The sequence below is a fragment of the Panthera leo genome, chromosome C1, assembly GCF_018350215.1.
Source record: "Panthera leo isolate Ple1 chromosome C1, P.leo_Ple1_pat1.1, whole genome shotgun sequence".
NCBI lineage: Eukaryota > Metazoa > Chordata > Mammalia > Carnivora > Felidae > Panthera > Panthera leo.
In genome coordinates, this window is record NC_056686.1 from 18,843,647 (window position 1) to 18,863,044 (window position 19,398).

At 41.7% G+C, this 19,398-nt stretch overlaps 1 protein-coding gene across 2 annotated transcripts in view; it reads left to right on the forward strand.

Moving 5' to 3' along the window:
* MACO1 (macoilin 1) overlaps window positions 1-19,398 on the forward strand; it is a 63,589-nt gene that overhangs the window by 15,655 nt on the left and 28,536 nt on the right. The window contains exons 2-6 of one of the 2 annotated variants that reach the window (XM_042950071.1): window positions 310-451; window positions 2,208-2,334; window positions 6,982-7,105; window positions 8,454-8,632; window positions 10,291-10,792. In XM_042950071.1, the coding sequence (XP_042806005.1) occupies window positions 310-451; window positions 2,208-2,334; window positions 6,982-7,105; window positions 8,454-8,632; window positions 10,291-10,792 (1,074 nt within the window). Of the gene's footprint in view, window positions 1-309; window positions 452-1,944; window positions 2,057-2,207; window positions 2,335-6,981; window positions 7,106-8,453; window positions 8,633-10,290; window positions 10,793-19,398 lie in introns of those variants that run through there. The other variant, XM_042950072.1, reaches the window with a different exon arrangement.

Here is a 19,398-nt window from a genome sequence, read left to right on the forward strand (position 1 = left end):
GCAGTATTTTGAAGTCAAATACTTAGCACATTTTTAAATAGTGGTGAGATTAAAAAAAATTTTTTTTATCTTAAATGGAATTAAGCATTTTTGGTCATCACCTTTCTTTGAGGGTTGTGGGTATCAGAGTGAACGCCAGAGCTGTTAAATATTAAATGGGTTCCAGCGACAACTCTTTTTTGTCCTTTTTCTCCATTGTTTTCATGGTATGTGAAGATATTTTTTTTGTCTCTTAAAAAAAAGTGTGTTTTCTTTTTCTGTGCTTCCCAGATAACCTTGAATTAATTCTTTACTTTTATTACTTTGCAGTACGTTTTTATACCTGAAATTCCTGGTAGTGTGGGCACTGGTCCTCCTGGCCGATTTTGTCCTGGAGTTCAGATTTGAATACCTGTGGCCATTTTGGCTTTTCATCAGGAGCGTCTATGATTCCTTCAGATACCAGGGGCTGGTATGTTTATTAATACGTGTATTTCAAGTATAAGCGATTTAATTTTCTAAGAAAATCTTCAGTAACTGATGATAAAACTGTCTAAAGTACATTTTATTAGCAGTCCTTAGGTGACTGTACTGAGCTAATAGGACCTATGGACTGAAACTGGCCTCTTAAGCCACTTTTGTCTAAACCCACAGATCAAATCGTCACATTCCCTGCCTCCTCTACCATTCTAGAGACAAGAAGAGAAGGGAAGACCTGGGGAGGGAAACAAAGTAATGAAGGAAACAATAATTACCTCGTCCTATTCCGAAGTATTTCTGGGGCCCCAATCACTGTGTTAGTGATTGGGTTAGAGTTAGAACAGTGGTTCTCAAACTTTCTGGGGGTCTCAGGGCCCCATTACATTCTTAAATTGCTGAGGATTCCAAGCAACTTTTATTTATGTGGGTTAGATCTGTCCATATTTACTATATTAGAAATTAAAACTTTGAAAGCAAATTTAGATATTTGGTGATTCACTTGAAAATAGTAACAAGCCCATCACATGTTAACGCAAATTACATTTTTTAAATGAAAAATAACTATATTTTCCAAAACAAAAAAATGCGAAGATTGACTACATTTTTGCAAATCTCTTTAATGTCTGGCTTAATGGAAGACAGCTGCATTTTCATATCTGTTTCTGAACTCACTCGATTGCAATATTACATATCACGTAGCTTCTAGGAAAAAACCTTAGGCCTGAGTGAATGAGCGTGTAACAGGCAGATGACATCTTGGTATTGTCATGAAAATGATACTGACTTGCGAGACCCACTGAAAGGATGCAGGAATCCCCAAACTAGGCTTGTTTTGTTTTGCTTTGTTTTTTTACGTTTATTTATTTTTAGAGAGTGTGCGCACGTGTGCACATACCCTTGAGCTGGATAGAGGCTGAGAGGGAGGGAGGGAGGGAGGGAGAGAGAGAGAGAGAGGAGAGAGAGAGAGAGAGAGAGAATCCCAAGCTCCGTGGAGCCTGATTCGGGGCTTGATATGGGTTCTATTTCAGGAACCATGAGATCATAACCTGAGCCCTTACCAAGTGTCAGACGCTTAACTGATTGGGTCGCCGAGGCATCCTCCCCACACAGCCCCAGGCTGTGGTTTGAAAACTACAGGTTTAGAACGAGGGCAAAGACCTGGGGTTGTTCCCTTGGTTGACCTGCAGTTCTCTTGTGTTCCATGACCACACCTTAAACCTGTAACTCTTCGACTTCGAAATCCAGAGCCTAGAAGAGATGGCTTTGAGCTCATGTCCTGTTGGTAATACATAATAGTGGTGTGTCCAGAGAAAGGTTGCATTATTAAAACCCTGAACATCAGCATAATTCTTACTACTGTGGTTCATTTGTGCTCCAACAGCCTCTTCTTTAAGAATGAGGCTCTTTAGGAATGTTTGATGAGGAGAGGAGCCTTTTCTGTGTTAAAATTCTGACTCTTTTAGGTGACCCACCTGTGGAGTCCAAATGAACTCACTGTGATCCAGCCTCAGTGTGGTCTGGTCCGGTTGTTCTTCATGATTTGAGGCCATAAATAGGATTACTCTTTAATGCTCAATTGACCTCTCCTTTTTATATGGTGGGTTTTCAGTGTTTAAAATGTCCTGTTGTCACTTGCTCTATAGCATGGCAGTTTCAGAGATCTTTGTCCAACATGCTTTTAATAACCTCTGTTTAAAAAAGAAGTTCTAAGATGTGTTTTTAATTTTGTTTTGTTTTGTTTCCTTTAGGCCTTCTCAGTATTTTTTGTTTGTGTAGCATTCACGTCAAATATAATATGTCTGCTGTTCATCCCCATACAATGGCTTTTTTTTGCTGCTAGCACCTATGTGTGGGTTCAGTACGTATGGCACACAGGTAAGTCTTAATGGCTTCTTAACATGGATAGAAATCTTAGATTCAACTTTTTAAATGATTTCTTTGAATACATTACTTAGGGTTGGATTTAATGCAGACATTTTTTAAGTGGCCTTTTCCGAATAGATTACATCTTTAAAGTTTATTTCGTCTGTTTTTTCATTATTGAATGAAAAGTTTAAGCCTTTATGATTTGACATCTCAGTTGTAGGCATTTCAACGACCAATCCTCATTATGAAGATATTCTTGTGTGTGTGTGTGTGTGTGTGTGTGTGTGTGTGTGTGTGTGTATGTTGAAGTGATTTCTCTTTAGGTAGACTCGAAGACAGCCACGTTCCACATAGGAAAAATGTTCCCAGAGTTTCAGCTTTGAAAGGAGTGTCTGAGGTCATTGAGTTGAACCCTTGTTTGGTCTAACAATCCCCATAGCATCACTGACACTTAGTGGTTTAATCGCTGATTGAAAGCCTACAGTGACAAGGAACTCAGCTTTTGGGGCAGCTGTAATAGAAAGTTCTTCCTGACACTGACCCAGAATTTTCCTCCTGATATTTTTGACCCAGCACATCTTGACTATTTGGGGGCTTGCTTATCTCACAGAGGACATAAAGAGGCTTTCCCCCACAAATAAAGGGAAGTGCACAGAACTTTTTCTTCAGATTCGAGGGGCCTACAGACCATCCCCTTGAGCCCAAGCATTGCGTCCCTACATGAGAGCCACGCCGAATGAGTGTGGTCTCCCATCCACAGTTAACATTTCTTCAGAGATTTAACGTCTTCTCTCTCGAGTCTTCTTTTCTGTAGGCACAACGTCTCTAGTTTCATCAGCTTTCCTTGTATGTTATCTGAACCACTTTCCCCATCCTGACCTTAGCTCTTAGCGGGTCTCTTAACCGAAACGTGCTGTTTCAGGTGTGTTCTGCCTGGAGTGGAGCCACACAGTCACCTCCGTCCTTACAGCTGTACTTCTGCTGTCTCAAACTAAGATGAGGCCAGACATTCTCACATTCTTCCAGGCCACCGTGGCAGCCTGAGTCGGGAGCGTGGGGACGTGAGGACTGGCTCTCAGCGTGCTACGCTTTCAGCAAAGCTGCACGAAGCTTGATTCTTAGGCCCAGCTGCGGAACCTGTTAGGATTTTGATCCTGGAGGGAGTGCCAGCTCCTAAAAGCTCCCTGGAGCATTGTTCATCCTCTTCTCAGAGGTGCCAAGGGGATGATGTTGGCCCGTGTAGAAGGCACGGGTCAGCTCTGATATTTGAAGTATCCACTGTGAGCACGGTTTTCTCCATCTTTTAGCACTCTCTCATATCTGACTTGATTTATAAGCTAACATGACAGTTCCTTAGTCTGCTTTCCTCTAATTAAAGTGATTGTCTTCATACTTTAGTTTTTCCTTGTATTTCCTGGTCCCGGGTCTTGGTTCAAGTGAGTTGCCATTTACACTCGTCATTGTGTCTGGGTTGCAGTTTTTTCTTTGTCATATGAAGGTGAAGTAATCTAGATAATGTCTAGGGGAGCCTTCCAGCTCAATAATCTGTGACTTTGATGAACCGTAGTGATTTTCTAAATTACTTTAATAATGTCTTAGGAGTTGGGGAAAAAACTACCCCTGTAAACAGTTAATAGAACCTATTGGGCACGAGTTTGGTGGGGGACCACAGGGCAGCAGTGAAGCTAGGATCATAAGGGATACTGGCCTCCCTTTAGCCTGAGGCTCAGAAATGCATGTTGGAATAGCTAAGTTGTGAAGTAGGTTTTAATTTGGAATGATCAGTGCTCAAATAAACAAAAAAGCAAACTTTGTATTCTTATTGAGCCAGACAAGTACGAGTACAGTTTTTATAACACGGGATACATTTCTCTTGCCAACTTGTTAAAATTTAAAATTCTTTCTTAACTTTATTAGGAATAGTTGATGAAATTATATATTGCCACAAAAGAATGATAATATTATATCATAAACTTCTTTTCCTTGCTATTAAGAGGGAAAAAAACACCATACAAAACTGTGTGTACAATAGGACTCTTTCACTTGTTCAAAAATATTTTCATGATTTTATTATTTGACAAGTATAGAAATATAGATATTTTGTCCAAAATGTTCCATTTTTTTTCTATAATGTGCATATTATGTGTATGATAACTTTAGACATTAATATAAGAAATTAAATATAAATTTTTTAAAAAGCTTATTTGTTTTTGAGAGAGTGCAGTGGGGGAGGGGCAGAGAGAGGGGGGACAGAGGGTCAGAAGGGGGCTCTGTGCTGACAGCAGCAAGCCCAACCCAGGGCTCAAACTCACCAACCGTGAGATCACGACCTGAGCCGAAGTCTGACGCTCAACCAACTGAGCCACCCAGGCGCCCCAGGAATATAAATTGTTGAAAATGTATTTTGAAAAGAATTTGTGAAAATGCCCCATCTTTTATAGGTTAAATCTATAAGAATGGTTGAGGCCATTAGCTGCCTTGACAGGACTTTGAGTGTCTCTTGCCTCACACACTAGGTCTAAGGGGATTTAGGTTCTCCTTAGGAACAGACTCCGCATCATCTCGGTGATCTTGGACCCAATTTCTATAAACTCTGGGCCTTACTTTCTTCTTCAGTATAATAAGGCGCTTGGACTAAATGATCTTCTTTGTAGTTTCAAGATGCTATGATTTTTCTTTTATTTCATCCCAAGATCCTTAGTAAGAAGACCTTAGGTTACTGATTTCCCTCCCCCCACCCATTCTGTCTTCTGTCAGTCACTTGTCTTATACACTCTCAAAGGTGCTCTTTTCCAGAGTTATTGGACCTCATGCCTGTGTAGTCCATCTTCATTAAAAAAATCCCATTATTAATCATGTCTTCACAAAGATAGTCCCAGCTTGCAGATTTTGATTGTAAAAATCCGTGAAAATTACCCCATTATTTGTATCTTACTTAATTCTACTGCAAGCTGCTTTTTCCTCCCTTGAAACTTGTTTTTAGTTACAAAAGGAATATAAGCTTATAGTCAAGAAAAACAATTTGTAGAACAGAACTTAAATGTCAGAAACATTTCTTTTAGTTTTTTTTTTTTTAAGTTTATTTATTTATTTTTGAGAGAGAGACAGAGCAAGCGAGGGAGGGGCAGAGAGAGAGGGAGACAGAATCCCAGGCAGGCTCCATACTGTCAGCACAGAGCCGGATGCAGGGCTCAAACCCACAAACCGTGAGATTATGACCCGAGCTGAAATCAAGAGTCAGAGGCTTAACCAACTGAGCCACCCAGGTGCCCCTTAAATGTCAGAAACATTTCTTTATGTTATAACTTATTCTTAAGAATTTATTTTTTACGTATCATTTCATGTTAGTACAGATCTTCATTCTTTTGAAAAGCTGTATCATATACATTATACACATTTATTATAAACAATTCTCTGTTGATAGGCATTTAAATTCTACATTTTTGCTATTGTGAATATGATAGTTTATATTCTTATATATTTATTCTGGGGAGTTTTAAAATATTTCTGTAGGGTAGATTCCCAGAATTGGAATTTCTGGGTCAAAGGTATAATATTTTAAGTTTAATTATACTAACCAATCGGCTTTCTAAAACTTGTTGCCCCAATTTATATTTTTGTCAAGTATGAGAATGAACCCTTTGGCTTACCCTCCCTGTATTATTGCTTGTCTTTAAAATTTTTGCTTATCTAGTAGAGTGAAAAATGGAATCTAATTTTTAAAACATTTGTATCTCCCTAATCAGTAGTAGTGAAGTTGAGCATCTTTTCATATGTTTTTTAGCCATCTATATTTTTCTTTTATAAGTTGCAAATTCTTTTCTTCAGTTGCCTTTTTATTGATTTGTAGGAGCTCTTTGTAAAGTAGGGCTGTGACTCTTTTCGTTTACATATTGTAAATATTTTTTGCCAGAATGTTTGTCTTTTATTTTTGTCTATGATTCCATTGCATCTTTTGTCATATAAAAGCTTTCAGTTTGGGTCAGACTTCTTTTTAATTAGTTCGAAAGTCTTTTTAAAATTTTTTTAATGTTTATTTATTTTTGAAAAAGAGAGAGAGACAAAGTGTGAGCAGGGGAGGGGCAGAGATAGAGGGAGACACAGAATCCGAAGCAGGCTCCAGGCTCTGAGCTGTCAGCACAGAGCCTGACTCAGGGCCTGAACTCAGGAACCACGAGATCATCATCTGAGTGTAAGTCGGGCGCTCAACTGACTGAGCCACCCAGACACCCCTAATTAGTTTGAAAGTTTTAATGAAAGTTACTGTAGTTAAGAGAGCAAAGTGATGGTTGCCAGAGGAAAGGAGCGTAGGGGGATGGGCAAAATGGATGAAGGGAAGTGGAAGGTACAGGGTTACAGTTTTGGAATGAATAAGTCATGGGCATAAAAGGCACAGCATAGGGAATACAGCGAATGACATCATAATAACGTTGTGTGGTGACAAATGGTAGCTACACTTGTGGTAAGCATAACATTACATCTAGAGAAATCGAATCACTATGTCGTACCCATGAAACTAATGTAACGTTGTATGTCAGCTAAACTCAAAAAAGAAAAAAAAGAAAGTTACTGTAATTGAACTCATGTCCCAAACAACCCATCTGTTATGTTAGTTTAATGTATCGCTGATGCTTGTCTCTCTGCTGTTTCCCACAGAAAGGGGAGTGTGTTTGCCCACGGTGTCCCTCTGGATACTCTTTGTTTATATTGAAGCAGCGATTAGATTTAAAGATCTCAAAAATTTTCATGTAGACCTTTGTCGTCCCTTTGCTGCTCACTGGTGAGTATTATGTGTATTCTTAGTCTCTAATTCAGTTCAGTGTTTTCAGTGTAGAATGGTAAGTGCCATTATCAATTTTTTCTTAGAGATTTTACACAAACCCGAAGACAACATAATATGGCAGTAAAGAGCGTGGGCCCTCCTTTCAGGCAGATGAGTATTCGAGCCCCACTTCTTTCCCCTGATAGCATTGTCACCTTGGACATGTCACCGGCTCTAAGCCTTAGCCCTCTCACCTGTATATTGGGGACCTATCTTGTGGAGTCATGGGAAAGATGAAATGAGGGGATATATGTATTTAACTTAATTTCAAGCACATAGGTGTCCGATAAATGTTACCTATTTTTATCTTAATCAGATAGTGATTCCAAAATGTCTTGATGAAAGAGATGGCTCTCTCATGAAATTTAAATGAACTGACTTAATTTTTGCTAGTATTTATGACAAACCAAAATCAACAGGAATCAAGATATCGTTTCCAATATTTTAAAGTCTTTTCACAAGCAAGTGCATTAAATAAACTTGGTCAATAAAACTTGTCACTTTAAATTTGTAGTGAGAGCACATTTAGACTAATTATAATTTATAAGTTTGAATGTTAATGAGACTTAATATGAGTTTTGACAGTGTTTGCAGAAGCTTTGAAATGATATTAGACAGACTGATGAGTCAAATGAAAATATTTCAGCTTTTTATCCCAGAGGTTGTAAGTACAGCTGGTTTAATTTGGTGGTACAAACCAAATGTTGGCACCGATAATATCAATACTTATTTATGTATTTATTTTTTAAATGTTTATTTATTTATTTTGAGAGGGAGAGAGTGCAGGAGGGGGAGGGGCAGAGAGAGAGGGAGAGAGAGAATCTCAAGCAGGCTCCACGCTGTCAGCACGCAGCCCAGCGCGGGGCTCGATCCCACGAACCGTGGGATCATGAGCTGAGCCGAAATCAAGAGTCAGCGCTTAACTGACTGAGCCCCTCATTCAGGCGCCCCCAGGTGCCTAAGTTCTAAAAATGCACAAGGGAGTTCAGTGTTAATCAAAGACATTAGCAACTGTATCCAGCAGTCACTGGGGTAAAGTTCTTGAGTTGGTTTGAAGAATGTCAGAGTCTGGTGAGCAGCCTCTTACGGTCTAGCAGTCCCTTTGTTCCCTGGGGGTTTGCTCCACGTGCCCGCTGCCTGTCACTTCCACAGCAGACATCACATATATTTATGTGTACTAAATGCTCCACTGCCATCATCATCTAGAATGTATTTCTTAATTTCAGTCGTAGGTGTCCTCGTGTGCTTGATGCGTGTGTGGTTTGTGTTTCACTGGCAATTACTGGCTAGGTTTTCGTCTTTCTAGCATTGGGTACCCCGTGGTGACTTTGGGCTTTGGCTTCAAAAGTTACGTAAGCTACAAAATGCGGTTAAGGAAGCAAAAGGAAGTGCAGAAAGAGAACGAATTTTACATGCAGCTTCTTCAACAAGCCCTCCCCCCGGAGCAACAGATGCTCCAGAAGCAAGAAAAAGAAGCCGAGGAAGGTAGGTCTTTACCCTAAAGCTGTGCTGGCTCAGTAGATTAGTCATTATTTTGTCTATCAGTAGATTTCTTTTTTGGCCCTGGAAAAGTTGGTAGGACTTTGGAAGATTACCAAGGATTTTCCTGTTTTCTGGTGTTCCCCTTCAGGGCCATTGCTTTGTTTGATCATGAAATACAGGGCGTGGATGTTTTCTAGCTAGAAGCTGAAGACCATGTGCTTCAAATATGTTTATTTTATTTTATTATTTTTATAGCGTATTTTCCATTTCAACCTTTTATTTGTTACAAATATTTAAAAATGTTTATTCTCAGTAGCAACATAGCATATATAACTATGTGAGTTTATAATGGAAGCAAGCCAAGAACCAAAGTATAAGCAAGATCGCGATGTGGACATAAATAGTTGTTTTTTAAGTTAAAATTCTTCTTTTTTTTTTTTTTTTTTTTTTTTTTTAATTTTTTTAACGTTTTTTTTTATTTATTTTTGAGACAGAGAGAGACAGAGCATGAACGGGGGAGGGGCAGAGAGAGAGGGAGACACAGAATCGGAAGCAGGCTCCAGGCTCTGAGCCATCAGCCCAGAGCCTGACGCGGGGCTCGAACTCACGGACCGGACCGCGAGATCGAGACCTGAGCTGAAGTCGGACGCTTAACCGACTGAGCCACCCAGGCGCCCCAAAATTCTTCTGAATAGAGCAAGAGTGGTTCGGCCCCATTCTAAATGGTTCCTATAATGCAGTGCGGCTCTTAAAGTGAGCAGTTTCTAGTAAGACCACTCTAATGAGCACGTATCTAATTCAGTAGATGAATTGACAACAATACTAGTTTTCTTTGAAGGTTGGAAGTTTGGAGTCATGTTTTTAGTTGAAATATACCAATCTCACTCTCTGCTATAGTGCAGAAGGATCTTTTCAAGTAGACTTGGACAGACTGGAATGTGTAGGCCTCATACGGAAAATTCTTTTCGAGTGCCCTACTAAATGTCATAGACTTATCACCTCATTGCTAGAGTCAAGAAAAACATAGATGCCCCATATCCTGACCTCATACCTCTCCTTTTGTTTCATTTAATCACTTTCTTTTCAGTAAAGCTATTAACAGTTTGCTTAGCCTGTTTTAAAAGATGGTCTCTTAAGAGTCTGACCTGCCTGTGTCCTCTCATCCCAGGGACAGACAAGTTTGATTTGACTGATAAATTAAGTATGACTTAAATGTAAAATCCTCATCTTCTTTTCAAGGCCCAAACTAGAATGGCTTGGTGTTTATAAATGATAGTGATTTTCCATAAACGATAGTTTTTTAAGTTTATTTATTTATTTAGAGAGAGAGAGAGAGAGAGGGAGAGAATCCCAAGCAGGCTCCACGCTGTCAGCACAGAGCCCGACGTGGGGCTCAAACCCGTGAACCATGAGATCATGGCCTGAGCTGAAATCAAGAGTTGGACGCTTAACCTTAACCCTAGGCACCCCATGGATTTGCTTGCGCAAGTTAGCATGATGTGGTGTGGCTATTATTGCTTCTAAATGAGTTTATAAACTGATGGAGTAAGTTTCTAAGCATAGATAATGCAGTTTGTTGACTCTGTCTGTGCTGTGTTTTTATACAACTAAATGTTCCGGTGTGGGTTTTTTTGTTTGTTGGTTTGTTTTTGGTATTGTAGCAGCCAAAGGATTGCCTGATATGGATTCCTCGATCCTTATACACCACAACGGAGGTATTCCAGCCAACAAAAAACTCTCCACCACTTTGCCAGAGATAGAATACCGAGAAAAAGGGAAAGAAAAGGACAAGGATGCCAAAAAACACAACCTTGGAATAAATAACAACAATATTCTACAACCTGTAGACTCGAAAATACAAGAAATTGAGTATATGGAAAACCATATCAATAGTAAAAGATTAAATAATGATCTTGTGGGAAGTACAGAAAATCTCTTGAAAGAGGACTCATGCACTGCTTCCTCAAAAAATTACAAAAATGCCAGTGGAGTTGTGAACTCCTCACCTCGCAGTCATAGCGCCACAAATGGGAGCATTCCTTCCTCATCTAGTAAAAACGAGAAGAAGCAAAAATGCACTAGCAAGAGCCCAAGTGCTCACAAGGACTTAATGGAAAACTGTATTCCTAATAACCAGCTAAGCAAGCCAGACGCACTGGTGAGGTAAGTGTGCGTGCTGTGTCCTTCGACCACTTTTCCAGGAAACCCAACTTAAGTCTGGAAAAACAGACCCTTCCGTACGGGCCTGTGGGAATTGGTGACCAGATACTGTGGCTTTTAACCCGGCGGTATTTGAAGTGTTTATTTCACATGAGTTTGCTGGTCACCTAGTGCCGTTGTCCTGAAGCATTGATTCCGGCCCTTTTGAGTGTTCTGAGTAAGAGGTGACAGTGTTCTCTTTGCACATGTGACCAAATTTACCCGTAACTCGATTCTTGCAGTGGTTTTGAGAGACAGATCTGTGGTCCTGGTCTTGCTCTGTTTGCATATCCAAAGTTCTTGTGGCATAGACACAAGACGAAGAGTTTGTGTCCTGTTCGCACATGTCCCTCTGTCAGACTGGATCCAACAGGCGGGGTGGGGTGGGTGCGGAGAAAGTTGACCTTCCCACCTTGTGCTTGTTTTTGCTTGTTTTGGTTAATTCCACTTAAAACGTGGATTATGCCCCCAGATAACTCTGGGGAAATCAAGTTTGAAAGGTAATCTCTAAACATCCCACAGGTAAATACAATGTTAAACTTCAATTTTAATCACAAATGTTCCTTTTCCCATCTTTAAGTAAGAGAATAACATCGTTGTATTTACCTTGACTGTCTCAGCCGTAAGTCTGCTGTTTTATATATTTTCTAAAATACACATATGTTCTTTTTACCTCGTATCTTTTCGATTTTGAAACTGGGATCTGAATGGGACCTTTTTTTTAAGATTTTTAAAAAATGTTTATTATTTATATTTGAGAGAGAGAGACAGACAGACTGCAAGCAGAGGGGGGGCAGAGAGAGAGGGAGACACAGAATCCGAAGCAGGCTCCGGGCTCCGAGCTGTCAGCACAGAGCCTGACGCAGAGCTCGAACCCACAAACCGTGAGATCGTGACCTGAGCCGAAGCCGGTCGCTCAGCTGACTGAGCCACCCAGGCGCTCCTGAACTGGAGCTTTTTTCATGTGTAACTCAAGAGGACGGTTATAACTCCCTGCCTCCACTAAGTCATCTTCCATTCCTCTTCCTTTGGCTTAATTAAGAGCAGACAATTTCTTCTAGGAGGGAAGGTTTCCAGTGTTATAAATTATATAAAATAGATTATTAATTTGTCTTACTTTTCTGACTGGCAGTTAGATTAAGAGAAATATATGTGGGTTCTGCTGCTAAAGGCTCTAGAGGTTTCCTAGCCCCCAGCCACCTTTAGAAGCATACCATGCTGTTGATGATGTCAGGCCAGCATCCACATCTGTTTGTTGCAACATTCTGCCCATGATGCCCTGCAGAGAAAACACTCAGCAGAGAACCCTCTTCCAGGGGCCCATGGGAGAAAGACCAATTAGTTAACCTTCTATTTCAAATCAAATGTCCCACAAATTTATTATATGCTGTAAATGAAATATGTGCCACAAGGTTTTTAACATCCTTTCTCCTATCCACGTAAGGTTTTTTTTGTGTTTTAATGTTTGTTTATTTTTGAGAGCTAGAGAGAGCATAGGTAGGAGAGGGGCAGAGAGAGAGGGAGACACAGAATCCGAAGCAGGCTCCGGGCTCTGAGCTGTCAGCACAGAGCCCGACACGGGGCCCGAGCTCACGAACAATGAGATCATGACGCAAGCTGAAGTCAGACTCTTACCGACTGAGCCACCCAGGTGCCCCTCCTATTCACTTTAAAGAATAGCAGTCAAGTCAAAACAGTTTTCCGCTGTTGGGTATTACAGAAACAGCAGATAAGACTCAGTCTTGTGATACCATCTCACTTGGGCCCCAGCTGTAATGTTGATTGACTCTGCCACCTAATCTGCCTCTAGCAAAGAAGTTCAAGGACTCAGATGGCCAGTCTTCCTTCTGTGGGTCCGGTGCCCCTATGCCTCCTCCTGGGTGGTATGGCTCTTCCTGTGGTCACTAATGTGTACTCTGATGTGCCTTGATCTGAAGGGCCCCAGAATATTATTACCCTGTTTTAGGGAATACCTGCTGTCAAATACATAAATAGGAAATACTATATTTAAAATGTTTTATAAGCTTCTGTAGGATTATTTTCAATGTCTAATGTATTACAAAGAATAAGGACACTTTGTGAATAACAACAGGGGAGAAACCTAAATAAATTATGGTCCATCCATTTGATGGACTTTCTTTTTTTAATGTTTATTTATCTTTGAGAAAGAGAGCAGAGAGAGAGAGGGGAGAGAGAATCCCAAGCCGACTCCACACTGCCAGGGCAGAGCCTGACACGGGGCTCGAACTCATGGACCATGAGATCATGACCTGAGCTGAAACCAAGAGTCAGACTGAGTCACCCTTTCTGATGAATTTTTAATATAGACATTACAAAATCATATTTTTGAGCCATATTAAACAATATAGGGAAGTGCTCCTGACACAATATTTAATGAAGAAAGTAGAAAGCAGTTTTATGAAAAACATCTCTTTTTCTCATATACACAAAAATGATTCGAAGGGGAAGGAACTAAAATGATAGCAATAATTATTGCCTCATGATAGTATTGGGGCTTTAGTTTTTCTTTTTACTTTCATGCATTTTCAAATTTTCCAAGACGAACAACAATAGAAGTTTATAAACAGAAGCTATCTGAGCACATTACTCAGCTTGGTTGTAGGAGGCCTTATCACATTTCCTCTCGTCCTTCTTGGCCATCTCCCATTTCCTCTTGTTTGACTTCATGTATGCTTTGGTGAATATCAGTAAGACTATAATTGACCCAAACCTGACGTGCTCGAGTTGCTGGCTAGACAGTGGGGTTGTATCTTAAGATGGAGAGGGGCTGGATTCAGGGACCCGTAAGGCTCCTTCTGATGTAAACGTACTGGGCTGACAGCCTATATGGGAGCCCTGGGCTACAGCAGACAGGCTTCTGGTTGTGCACAAGCCAGGCTGGCTGGAGGGAGAAGACTGATCTCCCGCTTCCTGTTTAAAAAAAAAAATTTTTTTTTAAATCTTTTGGAAAACCAGTACTGTAATACAATGGTAAGTTAATTGCAAAACATTCCACAGCTCGCCTGTCTCAGTATCATGATTGAGAGCTGTTCTATTTGAGGAACCGGTACTGTGACTTGGGGGAAAAATTCATTAGGACACCCCTTTCAAAGAGAAGTCTTGTAGGTCCTTGTGGCTGTGAAAAGGGTTGATGGCCACTCCTTGTTGGAAGGAGCAAGTAGTCCTTCAGGTCTTTTTCTCTGTCCCTCTCAGCCCCACGCACGCTCCCCCCCTGTGCGCTGTATTCCACAGGTTGGCGAATGACTGCGCCCAGGCCAAATCTGGCCCACTGCCTGTTTTTGTAAAAAATAGTTTTATTGGAACACAGCCATGCCCGCTCATTCATTTACGTAGCGTCTGTGGCTGCTTTTGTGCCACAGTGGCAGTTGAGTAGCTGCGACAGAGAGACAGAGACCGTGTGGCCTACAAAGACAAAGATATTAACGGTCCGGCCCTTTGCAGAAAAAATATGCTGATAGATGGCTACGGTTAGAGAATGTGCGGGAAGGTGGGGACTTGGGAAGAAGTGTTGCCTGTAAGATCCTTCCCAGGAAAAGTTTGGGAACGTGCGAAAGCCAGCCCAAAGTTTCTCTTCTCATTTGAAAAATACATCTTACAAAATGACTTGACTTCTGCCAGCTTGGTTTCTGAATCCTTTACCCAGGATATTTAGAAACAGTCTTATATTGTTGGTAGCCAAAATATTTAAATTCTGACCTGAGAAAAATTCTAGATAAAAACAGAAAATACAAGAAGGAAGATCAGTTATTTGTTTTTCTAATTTTTTAAAATGTTTATTTTTGAGAGAGAGAGAGAGAGAGAGAGACAAAGCGTTGGGGGGGGGGGGTTGGGGGGGAGGACAGGGAAAGACAGAGACCCAGAATCCCAAGCAAGCTCTAGGCTCTGAGCTGTTGGTACAGAGCCCGACGCAGTGCTTGAACCCACAAACCGTGAGATCATGACCTGAGCCGAAGTCAGACACTTAACCAACTGAGCCACCCAGGTGCCCCGAAGATCAGTTATTTTAACTAAGAGCTGGGTTAAAAGGAATGATGGAAATTAGAATGAGATCTGCTACATTTCTTCTAAAATCTGGTCAATTTTAAAACATTTTAAATGTGAAAAAATTACAGAAGATTTAGAGAAAAGGGAGAAATAGTCGCACCATGTGACACAAATCACTGTTAAAATTTTGTCGTATATTCTTTTCATCAACTAAACTTACCTAGTTGTGGCCATAGTGTTTGTGTAGTTTTCGTGTCCGGCTTCTTTCTCTTAAATTATATCTAAATCATTTTGCCAGTGCAGCCGAACCCTCTTTTTCCCTTGATGTGGAATATTCCATGGCAGTCTGTGAGATCACTCGGCAGCTGCTCTAAGATGGGGCAGGTCAGGGTGACAGTGGAGTGGCTCTCCTGCAGTTTCAGGGCCTGGGAGCGGGAGAGCCGGCAGCCGTGTGTGCGCTCGACACGAAGCTCCCGCTCAGATACAGCCCCAGACTGGAGGGTTCTTCTTCGCCACTCTCCCTTGTTTCCAGGTCAAGGGAGAGAATGTAAAACTCTGACTACAAAATGTAAAGTGATCGCTATTCTGTTGAAATGCTGAAACAAAAAAAAGGCTCCTCGGTTCACTTCCAGTCTATTTTTTTTTTCTTTGGTACCCAACACAGAAGATTCATCCCTTCTATTTTTAGTGCTTGTTCTTAATAAGATATCAACTTTGTCTCTAATGTAGTCGAGCCGTATCTGGTACAAAGAGTCACGAAGGAAAAGTCTCCGGGGTTTGCCTCGCAGAGCTGCATTTAACAAAACCGAGTCGGGTTTAGAATGGTGTTTATTTGTTGGAGCTGGAAGCGTTCTCAGGGGCGTCTAGACCAGCCTCCCCAACCCTGTCTTTTCGTCTGTGAAGTAGATGAGCCCTGGGAGAGTAGACGGCTAGTCTGAGTGACCAAGCTAGAGTGGCGGTGCCAGGGCCGGAACCCACGCTTCTTGACTTCTGCCTTTTTGGTTCTAACCATGCTGCTTTAAAAAGGTTTATCAGGGGCGCCTGGGTGGCTCAGTCGGTTAAGCGGCCAACTTCGGCTCAGGTCACGATCTCGCGGTCCGAGAGTTCGAGCCCCGCGTCGGGTTCTGTGCTGACAGCTCAGAGCCTGGAGCCTGTTTCGGATTCTGTGTCTCCCTCTCTCTCTGACCTTCCCCCGTTCATGCTCTGTCTCTCTCTGTCTCAAAAATGAATAAACGTTAAAAAAAAAATTAAAAAAAAAAGGTTTATCAACCTGCTTTATTTTTCTGCTTTATATTTTTCTTTCTGTGCTGTTATTCATTTTAAATATACACGCAAGCAAAGCTGGCTCGGTGACTGGCACCAGACCTAGATTTTAGGCTCTCGTGGCTAAAATCCGTGGAAGAAGTGCTTAGAACTTCAGAATTCATTTTTTATTAATTCATGAGTTATTCAGAATTCATTCATTTCCTTTTTTGTAGAGAGACGCTGTTCTAAGTGTTTTTCAAATTTTTGCTCTTGCCAAAGACACAAGGGTGTACTTAATCTCTGAGTGTAGAGGGGCCAGCCACTCATACCCTTGAAAGCTTACGAGGTCTCTGAGAATTCAGCTCTGCTTAGGGCTAGCTTGGTTCAGACAGCCCAGAACCACCCAGCATGGAATTTGCCCTTTTGGGAGGGAGAATTCTGGAGTAGGCTTAACTGGTCACCTGGACAGCCAACAGCCCTGAACTGGAAGACTTAAGCCCAGGGATGTAACCATCGACTTACCCTGAGGAGAGGCCACTAGCGAGTGACTTCCTGGAAGGCCTGGGATCCTCGGGTTGGGACACTGCCATGATAGTAAGTTCTGGAGAAAGTTTGAAGCCAGGGAGCCGGGGAGAGCCTTCTCTTTAGGGAAAAATGGGATCTGGGGAAAGTTATACTCTATTCAATACTCACTCTTTTATTCCTCTCTAAATTTATTTGGTTACTTTAGGCACACCAAAACGTAGTTACTTATAACTTAATTTGTTCACATAATTCTGCTTGTTAGGAGACTTGAGATCCTGGGGGTGGTGGTGGGGAGGGGAAAACTTTGTCAGGATTTTTCAGATAATCTCTAAGCAAGTGGTGACCCCGCCTCAGAGGGAAAGGAGGGAAGGGGACGGATAGAGAAGTACTTTAAGAAATTAAAAAAAAAAATTTTTTTTAATGTTTACTTAGTTTTAAGAGGGTGTGAGCGGCTGAAAGAGAGGACCTGAGGATCTGAAGCGGGCTCTGCACTGATAGCAGAGAGCCCAGCGTGGGGCTTGAATCCACAAACCGTGAGATCATGACCTGAGCTAAAGTCAGACGCTCAACCGATGGAGCCACCCGGGTGCCCCCTTTAAGAAACTTTAACTTGTTCACTGGGCCGCCTGGGTAGCTCTGTCGGCTAAGTGTCCGACTTCAGCTCAGATCATGATCTCACAATTTGTGGGTTCAAGCCCCGCATCCAGCTCTGTGCTGACAGTTTGGAGCCTGGAGCCTTCTTTGGCTTCTGTGTCTCCTTCTCTCTCCACCCCTTCCCTGCTTGTGCTCTCTCAAAAATAAATCTTAAAAAAAATAAAAAAAAAAAAAAGAAGAAATTTTAACTCATTGGCTTACACTGAGGAGTATTTAACACTCAGCCCAAGGACTGACTTATATTACCAGATCGGGACCTTAGAGAAATATTTTTGGAACATATAGATTGATGACAACATGTTTTATTAAATAGGCTATATAATGTTCTAGTCCGTCAATGAGTGTATCGATTAGTGTTATGTTTTAGCAGGCTGTGATGTGTTTGTGACTCCTCTCTTTCTGGTTTAAGCTGGGGGGTGGGGGCAGAATGTCATTGTTCTTCATTCCACTTTCTAGCCCCTATAAGCCTTGTGTTTGTATTTATGATTTTAGGTTTCTCTTACAAAGGGGGACGAAGGTGGCCAAAGCTAAAACAGCCAGCTTTCCCCCTTGACCGGACTTGCTGGTGGCACAGATTGCCCAGATGTGACTTGTGACTAGCAGTTTACAATCTGTTGTACTTTGAAACATTTTTTTTTTCTTTTTATTTCAGAGAGAGAGTGCGTGGGGCCGGGGGGTGGGGGCAGAGGGAGAGAGAAAGAGAATCCTAAGCAGGTTCCATGCTCAGTGTGGAGCCTGACGTGGGGCTTGATCCCGTGACCCTGGAATCATGACCTGAGCTGAAATCAAGAGTCAGACGCTCAACTGACAGAGCCACCCACGTGCCTCTGTACTTCTGAATTTAATCTTGTCTTCCAAATACCAGCATTTGAGATTGTTGTAGAACCTCTGACTTACATAAGCCTTCTTAGTGTGGTCTTGCTCTGTGGGGAAAAACGACAGGAGACCGGTTTACAGGACTTCCCGTTTTTCATTTCCCCGCATTTTGAGATGTCTATGCACAACTAAAAATTACATATCCTTTGAAAAGAAAGGGCCATGTTTTTAGATTCTGGTTTTTAATAATCAGTGGGTTCAGTATGACCTGGTGTGAATAACTGAAAAAGAGCTAAGCGAAGAGAGACTCCAAGAAACTCGTATTTTGTCACCTCAGAGAAGCTTTTCAAAGCAACAAGGAAAGTTAGGGGCAGATGCCATGTCCCAGAAGAACAAAGAGACGCCATTTCTTCTTACAACTGTCCGTCTTTCCCGTCCCTTGTAGGAAGCTGTCCGGGTGTTTGCCCATCTCAGGGTTAGAAGTGGGTGGGGCTGGCTCCTAGCTCCAGAGGCCAGGAAAGACAAGGAACTTGGTGGGTGGTTCCAAGTTGTAACAGAAAGTGAGGAAGCAGATTCAGTGCGTGGAACCCAAGATTGTAGGCACAAAGCCATAATACAGTCCAAAGCTGAGACCTGACCGTGGGGAAGAACTAAGAGCAGTGGATTCAGGAGGTAGAGCCTGTGAGCAGCCCCTTGGACAGGTGCCCCAGGGGGGGATGGCACTTGTATGGACTAATCTAGCCCTCCCCCCCCAAGGCCTGAAGAGTCCTCAGTGGGGAATCACAGGGGTTTGGGTGAGACAGGTTACAGAGGGTTCTCTTGAAAGGTGGAAACCCATCTTCAAAGCAAGTAATGGAAAGCCTCCAAGATTGATTGTTAAAGGGGAGGAAGTAGCAAAACATTGCATTTATGAGGCCATTATAAAATATGGGTGGATATGGTTCTCAGATACACAGAAAATTACTTGGAATAACACATACCAGATGGTCAATTGTAGTTGATTGTAGGGGATATTTACTTTCTATTTACATTGTCTATTTCTGTGGTGTTTGAATTTTTACACGGGCTTGTTAATACCCAGAATAGAACCTAAGCTCAGTGAGGCCAGGGACCTCCTTTTCTCTTACCTGCCATGGTACACAGAGTAGATACTCAATAAATACCTGTTGAATGAGCATTCCCTTCGTGCAGAGAAAATGCTAGAAAGAGACGGGAGGAAGATGAGCCTCAGTCATCACAGTGCAGTGCAGTTCAAAGTTGAGTGGCAGTGTGGCTCCGAGAGGCTTTTGAAGTTAGAAAAGTTACATATTACATTAGACAGGCCA